We start from the raw sequence: 14,308 nt of genomic DNA, 5'->3' as shown, positions 1-14,308 counted from the left end.
GATGTAACAAACGTAAAGTATTAAAAGGAATTATGGGCTTCCCACAAACCAGTGGTTGATAGCATGAACAACAATACATTACGTTAGGGTTAACGCTACCACCCATCATTATCTCTGTCTGTGTTAGAACAAGCAGAAAAAAAGCAAGGCATAAACATGATAAAGGAGGGGGTTCTCTAAAATATTTAATTGATGGAACTACAAATATAAATTGGACAAACATGATCAGGAAATAAAATTACTCACATCACTATCATCATCTGATTCTACATTTGTTGGTGCCGACTTTTCTGGAGAGCTCCTTTTCCGACGCTTTGGTGATCGGAATTCCGCCAATGATGCATTTAGTAATGACTGTGTCCTGGCAGAACTCGCTGGAACAACAGGGGTTGTGGGGACATCTGGTGGCGGTAATGGAGGATCAGCCACAGTTACCTCCCCTCCACCAGTAGGTGGGTCATGTGTCCCTTCTTCCCTGGCAGTTCCAGGTGTCGGTGATGTCTGTAGGGGCAGCAGAGGTAGAGGTGGTTCACTTGCTGTTGGTTGCTGTGGTGATGGTTGGAGTTGAGGTAATGGTGGATCCATTGCTGTTGGTTGTCGTGGCGATGGCGGGGCTGAATTCTCCACGTCCACTTCATTACTCTTTTGGAGAAAATGGAAACAGTTATAATGAGATCACACGCAAGAAGGGGTTAGAAAGGGAAGAAAGGAGTAGGTTAATACATTTGTACACATATCTATGAATCATTCACACTGAAATGTCTGTTGTACAAAAATTTAACTGGCTTATAAGCAGTCATTTTGAGGTGAAATGGGGTTTAACGTCGCGTCCAAGATTATTGCACTTATATAGCGACGTGCATGTACCTGTGTGTGTGTTTGTGTGGCTGCTTGTATTAGTCCAGACTGATGCCAATTTATAGTGCGAGCTCACTGAGATATCATGCCGCAGTTTAACATGAATATCCCACTCAGACACAGTATACTGACTCCGAGCCAACCAGTCCTTGTTTTAGCCCCTTAATGCCGAGCGCCAGACAGGGTAACAACAAGTACCATCTTTATACGTCTTTTGGTATGACGTGGCTGAGAATCGAACCCCGGACCTTCCGCTCTCCGGGCAGACGCTCTACCACTAGACCATGGAGGCGGTCCAGTCATTTTGAGTACATTTTAGTGTTTCATATGGACTTTTATAAGATTGCGATATGATACATATTACAAAAAAACATGATGCTTGTGACTGTCATGATGGGAGTCATATTTTAGCATCAAAGTGAGTGGACAAAAAGCCAACCCAAACAAATTGAGTAGATTTAAGTGGATTACTCATTGATAAAATGTACTCGTATCGTGATGCACAGAACATTAAGTGTACTGATACACCCCTGATGAACTGTTACTCTTGTTATTATTAGAAACATAATCAGAATGATGACAAACAGTCTGGTCATCACTGTCATACTTTGTGACCACCCGATCTTCGTTACTTGACCCATACATGCACTGGAAACTGGGGACATATTCTACCACAGAATTCACGGGGGTAAAAATATTTTGTTTGTTTCTTTCTTTGTTGTTTAATGCCACTCAGCAATATTCCAGCTATATGGCAGCGGTCTGGAAATAATGAATCTGGACCAGACAATCCAGTGATTGACATGATGAGCTTCGATCCACGCAATTGGGATACGATGACATGCATCAACCAAGTCAGCGAGCCTGACCACCTGATCCTGTTAGTCACCTCTTACAACAAGCATAGTCGCCTTTTACGGCAAGCATGGGTTGCTGAAGACCTATTATCAGTCACAACCATGCACTAGATCGAAATGAATGACAGAATTAACACAACAGATGTTTTCAAAGTGTTGTTTTTACCACACCTGTTACATGCTGGTAATAAATAAACTGTAAGGGATCCAAGACATTTGATTGGCTAACCAAGCAATTTCTTTGCATGTATGTTTTCATAGCCATCCCCCAAAATAGGCCACATCCTCTAACACACTACTGTTTCCGGATTGATAAAGGAATGGACGAGGTTTGTTTTGCACTTTGTGCCAAATGATGATTTTATGTTGTTGTTTATTTTTGTTGTCTGGTAATGATTAAATTTACCATGAACTTGGAAATTACTCGATTCTGATTGGTCAATCAGAGGCTATTAAATCACAATAAACCTCCTCTGACTGAAACAGCTGGTTTCTTTAGGGGTGCCAACCTTTTGCTAGCTTTCCAAATTGCCATGCTCATATGCTTTCAATGGCTGTCATATGTTTGTGTGAAGTATTACAGTGTAAACAAACTGCCGGTGCATATACAGCACCATAATTTCTTTAAAGGCTATCGCTGGTGAAACTGTAATTCACATAGACAACCCACTCAAAACCCGGAACTCGGCATCAAAGCAACAAAGGGTGCTAGAACCAAAGAGTTTGTGTTTTATTTAGTCATGGCAGAATGGAGTTAAACAGACTGTGTTTTCAATGTAGAGCTAGGTTACCTGTAGATTTAACTGCGCTAAATTAAATTTGGAACAGAAAGCAAAGCATGGTTTCAAATGTTAAATTTTTGTTTTATAAATCTCCAAAATCAACGGTCTGTGAAATTATGATTGTTGGCATACATAGTTATAAGAATGCTTGTATTGAAGTCAATTCTCAAATAATCATCATTGCTGAATTTGATGATCATTTAAAGGCATAATAGTAAGTGTCGAATAGATACTGAAGTAAGTTAATAGATCACTGTGCACAGCATGCTGTTGAGTTTCATTGTAGGCATGGAGTTTTATTCACTGCACTGCAAAGGTTCATGGATATACAGAAAAGTGGAAAACTTTTGAAAAATTTGAAAACATTGATTTCAAGATGGATATATCTAAGTGACCATAACAAAATGTGTTAACTTTTTATGCCAGGGAGTGCTCAGCAAATGTGATTACATCATTCTTAGAATACTGACTTTAAAAACTCAGGGCAGGACACTGACACTAGTCGGTTACTATGAGACAAGAGAATCTTGCAGGACTAGTTGTTTTCTCCCATAATCTAGTTGTTTTACATAACCACCAGTCCAAACTGAGCTGCAGGCTACTTTTATATGACCAAAGGTGTCTACCCCTGGTAGGGTTCTATATATTTTCTTCATATACTTATCCTTCGTATGAACATCCATTTAACAATCACTTATTTGCCTTTTTATCCATTGTGTGAGCCACATATCATATGAAATTCATAAAAAAAAACAAATTAAGAAAATGATTGGATAAAAGCATGATCGTGTACCTCTGAATCAGAGTCTTGCACAATGTCCCCTTCATCTGAATCTGTCACAAATATGTCATCGCCAGATTCTCCGCTCAATGAGTCACTGAGTTCAATAATGTTGGGTGACAGCGCCACCTGCAGGAGAGAACAAATTATCTTTACGTGTGATGAAACAAAAAAATTGTCAAAGTTAACAAATGCTTAAGGCAGTAATTTGATCATTTTGACCCTTAATATATTTCACAAATCATACACAACAAATTAATTTCAACTGTCTTAACTTGGTGTAACAATCAACTATGTATTACTAGAGTTCAAAAAACCAAATGGTGGCGCCTGACAATGGTCAGTAACATTTACTTGAGAACATAATATCTTCATGTAAACTCAGTGTCACCATCAAACACTTTAGCTCCCAGCATATTGCAATACGTATATCAATACACATACCTGTGTCACAATATATTGCAATACACTCTTTTGGCCTATACACAGCCCTAATATGAAATCTTTTAACATGGACAAGTGCAGTGCATTGAGTGTTTGATCATCATTTTTTCTGCATAGCTTTAGCTTGTTTAGGCTTTCACATCCAGTTGACATAACTGAAATATCATTCAAAGCAGCATTAAAGCCAACTCAAGCACTTAAGCTTTTGCTACATGAAAACAGTTTCCTAAGTTACGAAACACAACTGCTCCAGTTTTATGCCCTTTATCGGGATTCCAGCAATATAACAGCAAGGGACACCAGAAATGGGCTTCACACATTGCACCCATGTGGGGAATCAAACCCATGCCTTCGCCATGAAGAGTGAAAGCTTTAACCACTAAGCTACCCCACTGCCCGCCACTTGCGCAAAATGAAGGTCATGGTAGATGTCGTACCCGCAGTCCTGGCAACACAACTATAGAACCATCATCCAGGTCATCGTCAGCCACAACTACCTCTTCCTGGATCGCCTCCACGCCGACATCACTGACATCCATACTGTGCTAGAGACTGCACTGGAAACAGATCAAGATTCCATCTCACTTCTGAAACTATCTCCAGAGCTACAGATAAGCTGAGTATTTGCGTAAAATATCCCCCAAAACTATTCAAAACCCAATTAAATTGCATACAGAAACACATGCATTAAATTAAAAACTCAAATGTTTGAAAACAGCATGCGTAAATACACAAGGAAGCTTTTTTAGCATGCGCACAATGGAGCTCATTTCCGATGGATTGTCTGGTCCTGACTCGATTATTTACAAACTGCCATCATATAGCTGGAATACTGCTGAGTGTGGTGTTAAACAACAAACAAACAAACACAAGGCATCCAGTCTCAAAAACAACAATATCAGAAAGTTATAAGAAGCCATCCACATCAAAAGATTCATGTCGACCAAAAATCTCTTTCAGAAATGAGGACTACTTAACCCGATCAACCTACCACCATCCCCTCATCATCAAGACCCACATGGTATCCGTACTGTAACTACAAGCAGGAGATCCCCAATAATTAATTTACAGGAAATGAGGATTTTGTTGTGCATCCCTCGGGACGCAATATTTTCATTTATCAGCGTTAGAAACTAACAGTTTTCGTCAACTAGTCCTTATAATGATAACATATAGGAAAACCCTTAAAAATGGCAATTTTCTACTAGTCCTTATGATACCTTTACCATTGGGCAGTTTGGTAAGGACTATAGGACTAGTGCCAATTTCTAACCCTGTTTATGCATCCATTCTAGACATTTGTATGACTGGATGCACATTTCTGCATCATGTAAAACCCTGTCAGCAACATCACCTGTTTATACGCATCACTTGCTTCAGAAAGGTACTAGCATCTGTACGTCAGAATGTATATTGAAAGAATAATTAAGTTTAAATTCATGTCAACTTTGTCTTTATTCACAAGGAGACATTCAAAATATAATAGTACAAAGGCTACAGATTCATGTTTCAGTCATAGTGAAGCAGTGTAGACATGTCCACTTGTAGGGACTAGTTGTTGTCTTTCCAAATCTAGTTATTTTACATAACAGCTAGTCTGACATGTGGCCAATGGTGTCTACCACTGTGAAGTGACAGTATTAAAGACATTCAAGCATAATATCATGACATAAGCCTGCTTGATTTTAAGTCAGGTGAGATGACCAAAGTATATAAATAAATTAACATGATTATTGTGTGCATATGTTAAAATACATACCTGATATATGTCGTAAAACCATTGTGGGGACTTTGCTTACATGAGTCTGAAAAGAAACAGCAAATCAATAAAAATATATCTTTCAACTGGACTAGCGACTATGTCAAACCTTATTGTATCAGGTCTGTCAATGTTCAGGATGTCAGTTACTGGATTCTCTGACCCCAACTCAGTTATTTACAAACCACTGTCATATAGCTATATCTAAGAGTGCTGTGTAAAACATTAAACTAACAAACAAAAACTTCAGACATCACATATATAATAAAAATTCAGGTCAAAGGAGTTTGAGATACTGAGGTATCACTGTAATTAGGCCTGATTCTATCAATTATAAACAAACAAACAAAAAATAATGATGATCAAACATGTTCTTGATATAAGTATGTTCAGAACTTCATAAGCATTCATATACCCGGGTACCCACAAGACTACCTGGACAAGGTGGTTAGTCACATGATGCATTATATAATCACAAAAACTCACTATAATTCCAGGTTTGTTATTAGACACATAATCAGAAATACCATATTAGACGTAATAAGTGCAGGGGCGCTCTCAAAATTAGAAATAGGGGGCTCTTATGAGAATGTTATTTTGGTGAAAAAAACAGAGTTGAAAGATAAATTTTGTGGTTTATGCTTACAGCCTGAAATGTTTATGTACGACAGATATATTTTTCCAGAATTAAATGGCCATTTTTAAGGGTGCATTTAAAACACAAGTGCGTATTAAGCACGATTGATTGATTGAGTATGGTTTTACGCCGCTTTTTGCAATATTCCAGCAATATCAGGGCGGGGGACACCAGAAATGGGCTTCACACATTGTACCCATGTCGGGAATCGAACCCGGGTCTTCGGCGTGACGAGCGAACGCTTTAACCACTAGGCTACCCAACCGCCTATTAAGCACGAAATAAATAAGTCTTGTGTACATTGATCAATCGGAAGGGGTGCTAATTTGGATTGTTCACTAGCCAACATCTTGGCAAATTATTAGACGGGGGCGCTTATTACGTCGGATACAGTACTTCATCGTGCCTGAAACAGTTTGCGAGGATGTAACTTCAAAAAGTGACTTCAGTATGTTTACTGTTAGAATCAACACTAGTGGCTGTTACAAATTAGTGAATTTGTGGACGTTTGTGGTGTTAAATCATAAAGCAAACATAGTGGACAAACGATGAAGTCTCTCATCATGGTAAACCTTGTGGACATTTTGCCTAAATCTTTGGACAGGTTTCGGCTGTCATTCAGATCTAATGGCGATGACAGTAATCGTTAAATGGTAGTAGTGACAAGGATTTCTACACATCAAACAACATCAATAGATACTCTCTGCAGACAAATGGCGCTTCTATATTTCTATTAGTGCTGATGATATTCAAAATATAGAACACATTGGAAATGCTGACTTGTGTAAAAAAATGTCTCACAAATGTCAGTGGTTGAGTTCAGATTATCTAATGATAGTTTTACCCGTAAGAATAATGACATTTATTTATTTAAATTACAGCACAACCTACACTCTTGTTGTGTAAGACCGTCAATGCGCCTCTTGAATCGTTGTGATACGTTTACTTTGGTTATAAATCGGGTGGTCTTTCAAAACCGCTTTGGCGCCATTCAAGGGACGTAACTCTAACATCCGGTAGATTCAGTCTGCAACCGCTATGAAATTAACACATGCTCTTATGACAGCGCTACACATGTCACTTTTGCACGTACGCATTGCTATTACATGTTTGATTACCGAACTATTTTAGTTTCATACAGACTGCACATTGAACCCAAGATGCTTCAAGATGCATCAGATATTCGTTGTCAGTTCTCTGCAATACTGATATATGTTGTACTTATCATACTTCTCAACATGAATTAACGTACGTGGTAATTTTGCTGTGAGTTGAAGCCTGATCTTTTCTTTAAAATAACATATTCTTTCTGGTCATAACGCTTTGCAAAAGAGTCAAGGTTAATGATAATACGCTAATTACTATACTTGTATTGTATAAACTAATGTCTTACAAAAAAGCTGTTATTATTTATTATCAACTTTTGTTCAGGACATTAAATGTTTGGATAATATGCCATTAAACAAGGCGGGTACATCTTTTTTCAAATAGAACATTCAAAGAACTCAAATTCTCGTCCAGACTCCACATTTTTACTGTATCCAGGCTACAATGAAATAAAAATCAGGTCATGACTAGACTTGCTCAAGTCTCGTGAAACATGCACAATAATAAAATGAAGTGTTCCTTTGACTATTCAGACTTGTCAATTACAAATTTAGTCCTTGCAAACTTGGTTCAGGTCAATGTAAGAGCACTTCACTCGTTTCACAATACACTGTTAAGAGAGTCTGATCAGGGTAACCGGGATTCGAACCCACGAACCAAAGTTACTGGCACTCTGGCCTACGGTTGATTGGTTGTTCGTTGCTTAACGCCGCACTCGGCAATATTCAGGCAATAAGAATAATCGAGTCTGGACCAAACAATCCAGTGACTGACATCATGAGCATCGATCTACGCGATTGTGATACGATAACATGCATCAACCAAGTCAGGGAACCTTGACAAGCATGAGTTGTTGAAGACCAGTTTCAACCAGGATTGCCACTAGTCCTCTGGCACAAGGCTTATTCTGTACTGACAAATAGTTTCTGTACGATGGTCTCACAGAAATTATTTATCTAATTATTATTTTGTATTAACCTACCTCTCAAATACTTCATTCCACTCTCATCACCATTTTCTTGAAATCTTAGAATACTAGCGACGATCCATTAAGTCGACAGTCTAATATAGCAAATTTAACAAATTACCTTCACGTTGCTATGACCAAGGTCTTGATACAAATAACACAGACTCACCACCGTGAGAGCCTCTGGTGTTCTTAATGCAACACCCGCTACGTAATATATCGTCAACTTGAGTAACCGTACGCTTCAGCTGATTTGGAGGGAAATTCTCAAAACATGAGACGAATATATTTTTGTCTATAAACTAGACTTCTGTTCATACGTTTTTCGTAGATGGATAAATTCATAAGAAAAGCTGTATGTGATTCCGAGAAATCACATAGTATAGAACATGGTGGAAAGAATAGTTGAAAGAATTTTGGATAACTCCACTTGGACCTTTTATCGTTTCCATTTTAGATAGAAGTCCTGTATGCGATTTTTAAATTTTATATATTATATATTATATATGTGTTATAAATTACATGCATGTATCTTAATTGTAGTTTAATTTCTTAAATAGCGCCAAAACTCATGACATCACCCCTATAATACATGCGCGTTCATTGTCACCAGAATACATTGTTATTATTCGTTATGTCATCAATATACAGCGTTCGCAGTTAACACATGTGGAACAAAGCCTCTTAACATAGAACCGGACTCCCGTCAAAAGATAGGTCATTAGCGATATAGTAAACATAGACAGTTGTTCACGTATGATGCAATGTAGCCGTTTAAGATTATCACACAAAACTGGCGTATCTTTTTCCTATGGACGGGTTGACGTTGATAACCGCACAAAATTCCCAAATCCCAATACATGTTATAACACGTAAATGGTGGAACCTACTTTTAATCACTGATGAAAAAGAAACTGTTATGAAGTTAAAATGCCTTTTGGAAAGTTACAAGTTTATTGTAAAAGGTTCCGTCACTTTTATTGACTGTTGTGTAGGATAAGGCAAATTAATTGAATAAAAGAAAATGGAGATAGAAAGATCGATGGGATGCTCAGAACTTAGAAAAAGTTAGAAATCAATAATATCGATTTGGTAGTAATAGTAACTCGATTGGCCGAAACGTTGAACAAGAAAAGTACGAAATAACAAAACTAGTAAGCAATGACCGAAACGAAAACAGAAAAGAAAGTTCCCTTAAGATTTTACTTTCGAAAATGTATAAACTTATAATTTCAAAATTGGATATGCACTCCTGCCACAGGTGAATACATTATAAATTGTTCGAGTGAGTGAGTATGGTTTTACGCCGCTTTTAGCAATATTCCAGCAATATCAGGGCGGAAGACACCAGAAATGGGCTTCACACATTGTACTCATGTCAGGAATCAAACCCGGGTCTTTGGGGTGACGAGCGAATGCTTTAACCTATTCGACCGCCCTTTAAAAATTGTTCGAGAGACAAATAATATATATTACTTTTTTTAAATTTATAGTTTTGGCAGGTTGTAGGTACCACAGCACATAGTCAACCTTCTAGTGGTACGCTAAAGACAACATTGACCCCAATTCCTATACTAATTAAGTACCTAAATACACACTGGTATAACACATCTATTAAGGCGTCCTTAATTATGGTTGTGTTTCTTATCTCCCGCCTGCAAATTTTCCTCTAGCCTAGATTTTTGTAACTGACACGTTCTAGTGAGTGGAAAGTAGGGCTGGGACGGGTAACTCGGGTACTCGGGTCGGATGGGTCCTGAGTAGGACCCGGGTACCCACAGGACTACCCGGACCCGTGGTTAGTCACGTGATATATTGTTAAAGCTCATCGGTTACACTACAAGTCGCTAATGTTCGCATTTCCTTCTGACGATGCACACATTCCTTTTGACTTGTATATGTTTGAGTAAAGATCAAGCTTCAGTAAAGCTCAGTGAACGCACGATGTGACTGTTTGATACATGTATCTAAATAGTATCTGTATCTTTTAGCCAGGGCTGCGGTAAAACAATCAGACATTTTGTTCCCAACTCTTGAAACTTGCAGTGGGTACCCGGGTAGAATCGGGTAATAGGGTGTCGCGTACCGGGTAGTAAATTTGGTGGACTCGTCCCAGCCCTAGGTGAAAGGTAATTTCAGCTAAGCATTTGTTTCTTTCAAAATTCCCCGCCTTTTATGTAAACTATTGTGAAGGTGGATCCTATATCGCAACACAGAAAGAAGAGTACTAAAGTTTTGTTTCCCTTCCAAGTTTTAAAAGTTAAATTTAAGAACGCATACTGTCATTTATATATACGACCATGGTTTTCAAAACACGTTTTCATTGTGAAACTTCTTTTCAAGAGGCAGCATACAAATACAGATGGACGGCGGATAATTCAGGATAAATAAAATATTTATTTATTTATTTTGGCGAGAGTGAAATTTGCAGAAGGCTGAAGATGAGAGAGACAAATATGTCGTATAAGTATAAAGGACGAACTTAGATCCTTTTCCACAATGTGTTTAAATTTCGGGTTTCGGGTTCAGTTCGCTGTCAATGTTCGAGCAATGATCTGTTTAAGTTGACAGATATTTAGTACAGATCGACAAAACCTTCAATAGGAACCCTTTTTTTCTTCTCAGACACACACACACACACACACACACACACACCACACCCTCTGTAAAAAACCTTGGAAACAAAAAATACAAAAGTAAGTAAGGACGCCCTTACTGCTACTAACTGCATGTAAAGTATACGTCGTGTCATATATAGCGCGGTGTGTTGTAAGGGGGCAAGTCGTGCCGCGCCATGAATGCAGTTAATGGTCTAAGGGAGATAATCATGTTATGATATGTTAGTAATAATTAAGAGTAAAGTCCCTTGTCAGAGCTCCATACCAAGCTCCTCACAGCGATAGCCCGTTCGCGGAGCTCTCTATACTATCGCTGCCACCAGTCAAAACTCCCCACATTGAATAGGTGTCCACAACCATGCTTGGAGTTGAACTCGCAACCGAATGACCGTTATGTTTACAAACAAGTGACGCCGAATACACTTATCGCTGCTAAATTACTTTCTTCGTTTGTCAATTTGAATTTCTGTTTCATTAAAACTATCGTGTTATTGATATAGTAAGAATGTAAGGGAGAAGTTGGTTGATTTTCCGTTAGTCTGCAATCTCGAACCAATCTGATTATCAAAACAACAAAGTAAATTCATCTGGAAAACATGGTCAGTCGTAAACCTTTTCAAATTGAAATATGATGGCATTCCCAAAGACATAAACAAAAGTATAAACGTTACTACATATGGGGTTGGAGGGCAAATTTCAAGATTCTTGAAATGGCCGCGCCCACACTGGTGGCAGCGATGTTACTGAGAGTGTAACGAAGGTGTCACGCGCTGGGAAGCAGCTTGAGCTCCATACAAGCTCCTCACAGCGATAGTACGTTCTCTATACTATCGCTGCCACCAGTCAAAACTCCCCACTGTAAATAGGTGGCCACAACCATGCTTGGAGTTGAACTCGCAACCGAATGACCGTTATGTTTACAAACAAGTGACGACTGTCGTGACGCCGAATACACTTATCGCTGCTATATTACTTTCTTCGTTTGTCAATTTGAATTTTTGTTTCATTAAAACTATCGTATTATTGATATAGTAAGAATGTAAGGGGGAAGTTGATTGTATAATTACCAACCTGAATTACTTCCCCTGGACCACAAAATTTACTGCTGGAAAATATAATCAACTGAATTGTCTCCCTTTGACCACGAAAAACATTGTAACGTCGCTGATTTGTAGACCTCGATCAGGTCCACCTGTTTAATTTGATAAATAACAACACATATACAAGAATATCAAGATCTAAACCAGTGTAGTGAGTATTTACCTTGTTTGTAAAATAATAATCCAGCATCCGTTTCTATTTTGCCCGAGACTGCATGTCAGAAGATACATTGAAGTGATTTTAAAACTGATTCGAACCTGTATTTAATTTGTTTTACTTGAAATAGGTCAATGTTTTTCTTTTACAATATGACTTTATGGTGATGGTTTCTTTTTGTTTATCTACATGTACTTCCTACTTAGATCCTTTTCCACAATGTGTTCAAATTTCGGTTTTCGGGTAATTTGCTCTAAAAAATCGACCACACATATGTTTAAATTGTTAAATATTTGGTATAGATCGTCAAAGCATTGAATCGGTATTCTGCGGTTAGGAACCATTTATTCTTTCTTTATTTTTCTTAAAAATGTCTCGTTTAGATTCAATGATCCTGTAAAACGATGAATGGCGCACTGAAACTTAAGTGAATTAAAAATATCGAAAAAATTCCGCAAATCGAAAGCGAACTATAGATATCGATTGGACCATTTGCTCTTTGACGCTCATATTGATACGGGATATACTTACTGATTCTCAGCGTGTTATACTTACCTCCATGAAGTATTAAAACACACCCCTCCAAATGTGTGTCACGATTTATTATAAACTGACGTCCAAAAGAAACTTTACCAGAGTTTGAAATCACTCTTGCTCAAAAACAACAAAACATACATGCATGAAGTAAAGTGTATTGAGAAGATCAATAAATCAACATAATCACCACTGAAAATGACAATCATACCGCGACCGAGAACGACGTCAGAGCCCCCCAAAGTTGGGTGTGGTACAAAACTCGAGCTTTCAGAATCATGGACAATAGGCAGAGTACATAAACAATCGCTCACGTTCAATAACAAGTCATTAGTAGCGTGTGTGACCACCAAACGCCTCAATACACGCAAAAACTCTTCGACGCACAGAAAAAGTCAGTCGTCTGATGAGGTCACGTGGGATTTGACGCCATTCTTCTTGGAGGGTCAAGATCAGTTCTTGCCGGTTGGCTGGAGAGTGTGGTCGTTGTCGAATACGACGATCCATCAAGTTACAAACAGGGTGACAGCCAGAGGTGTTCTATGGGGGACATGTCGGGTGAGCGTGCAGTCCACGGCAGGACGTTGGCGTTTGTTGGCTGCGATGAAGTTAGTGACAATTCTGGCTGTACGGGCTCTAGCGTTGTCATGCTGATAAATGACACCATGTGGCTGCTGTTTGAGAAATGGTAGGACAACTGGACGAAGAATGTTATCCATGTAACGCTGAGCTGTCAAGTTTCCGTCAACGATGATCAGCGGTGTCCTCTCCTGCCCACAGATCCCTCCCCACACCATAACACTCCCTCCACGATATGGTACGACCTCCTGCACGCAACACGCCGCCGTTCGTTCACCCCTTCGCCGGTAAACATGTTGTCTTCCATCAGCCCTAAACATACAGAATCGACTTTCGTCAGTGAAGACAACCCTCGCCAGGCACGTCGTTGCCAACGTCGTACAGTCCGGGCCCATCTCAATCGCAGACGACGATGTTGCGCTGTCAATAGCTGTCCTCTGTATGGTCTAAAAGCCCTGATTCCATGAGCCCTGAGTCTCCTGGCCACTGTCTGTCGACTAACCCTGTGACCTAAGGCATTTGTCGCCGATGACGTCACTGTCAGGAAGCGATTTCGGAGGTGCAATTAGGTACGCAAGTACCGGTCATCATGGGGCGTGGTCACCCTGGGTCTGCCTGTTCTTGGCCTGTCAGCGGTCCGCCCTGTCTGTCTGTAACGTTGCATCAAGTTGGTAACGGCAACACGGGAGCAACCGAAGGTTCCTGCAATATGGGCGTGCGTGGCTCCCATCTGTAGCATACCCAAGGCTCGTTCAAGTTGTTCGACTGTGAGTCGTGGCATTTCTTTTGTGTTTTTTTTTATCACTGTGGATGTCTGACTTGCCGTTGCAATCGTTTTATACCCTTATACCGCACGTGCATTTGCAGTTGTCCGCGGTGCACGTGTTTTTCACTTTTTCGCGTGTCATCTCGCAAACATGTAACAGACGATTAACATTTTCTGCATACACTATTGTTGTATTTAGGTTATGTGTTTTAGATAGACTTCATCGAATTTGTTTTTATACTTTGTCTGAAATTTATATTTTCAGTTATTAAAGTTTCTTTTGGACGTCAGTTTATATTTGAAACCTAACGCTGTGCGTTCGGTATATATCGATTGGACCATTTGCTCTTTGACGCTTATAT

The 14,308-nt window shown here is 39.1% G+C and overlaps 1 protein-coding gene across 1 annotated transcript in view; it reads right to left on the bottom strand.

Moving 5' to 3' along the window:
• LOC124135400 (E3 ubiquitin-protein ligase RFWD3-like) overlaps positions 1-7,123 on the bottom strand; it is a 31,650-nt gene extending 24,527 nt beyond the window's left edge. Inside the window, exons 1-5 of the mRNA XM_048386062.1 lie at positions 7,010-7,123; positions 5,482-5,527; positions 4,160-4,279; positions 3,291-3,407; positions 247-642 (exon numbers count right to left, since the gene is read on the bottom strand). Coding sequence (XP_048242019.1) covers positions 247-642; positions 3,291-3,407; positions 4,160-4,261 — 615 coding nt within the window. The 5' untranslated portion in view covers positions 4,262-4,279; positions 5,482-5,527; positions 7,010-7,123. The remainder of the gene's footprint in view (positions 1-246; positions 643-3,290; positions 3,408-4,159; positions 4,280-5,481; positions 5,528-7,009) is intronic.
• Between the last annotated feature and the right edge of the window lie 7,185 nt (positions 7,124-14,308).

Source organism: Haliotis rufescens, unplaced genomic scaffold, assembly GCF_023055435.1.
Source record: "Haliotis rufescens isolate VD_foot unplaced genomic scaffold, xgHalRufe1.0.p SCAF_6, whole genome shotgun sequence".
In the NCBI taxonomy this organism is placed as follows: domain Eukaryota; kingdom Metazoa; phylum Mollusca; class Gastropoda; order Lepetellida; family Haliotidae; genus Haliotis; species Haliotis rufescens.
Note: the sequence above shows the minus strand (reverse complement) of the source record. Positions and strands in the feature narration are given on the sequence as shown.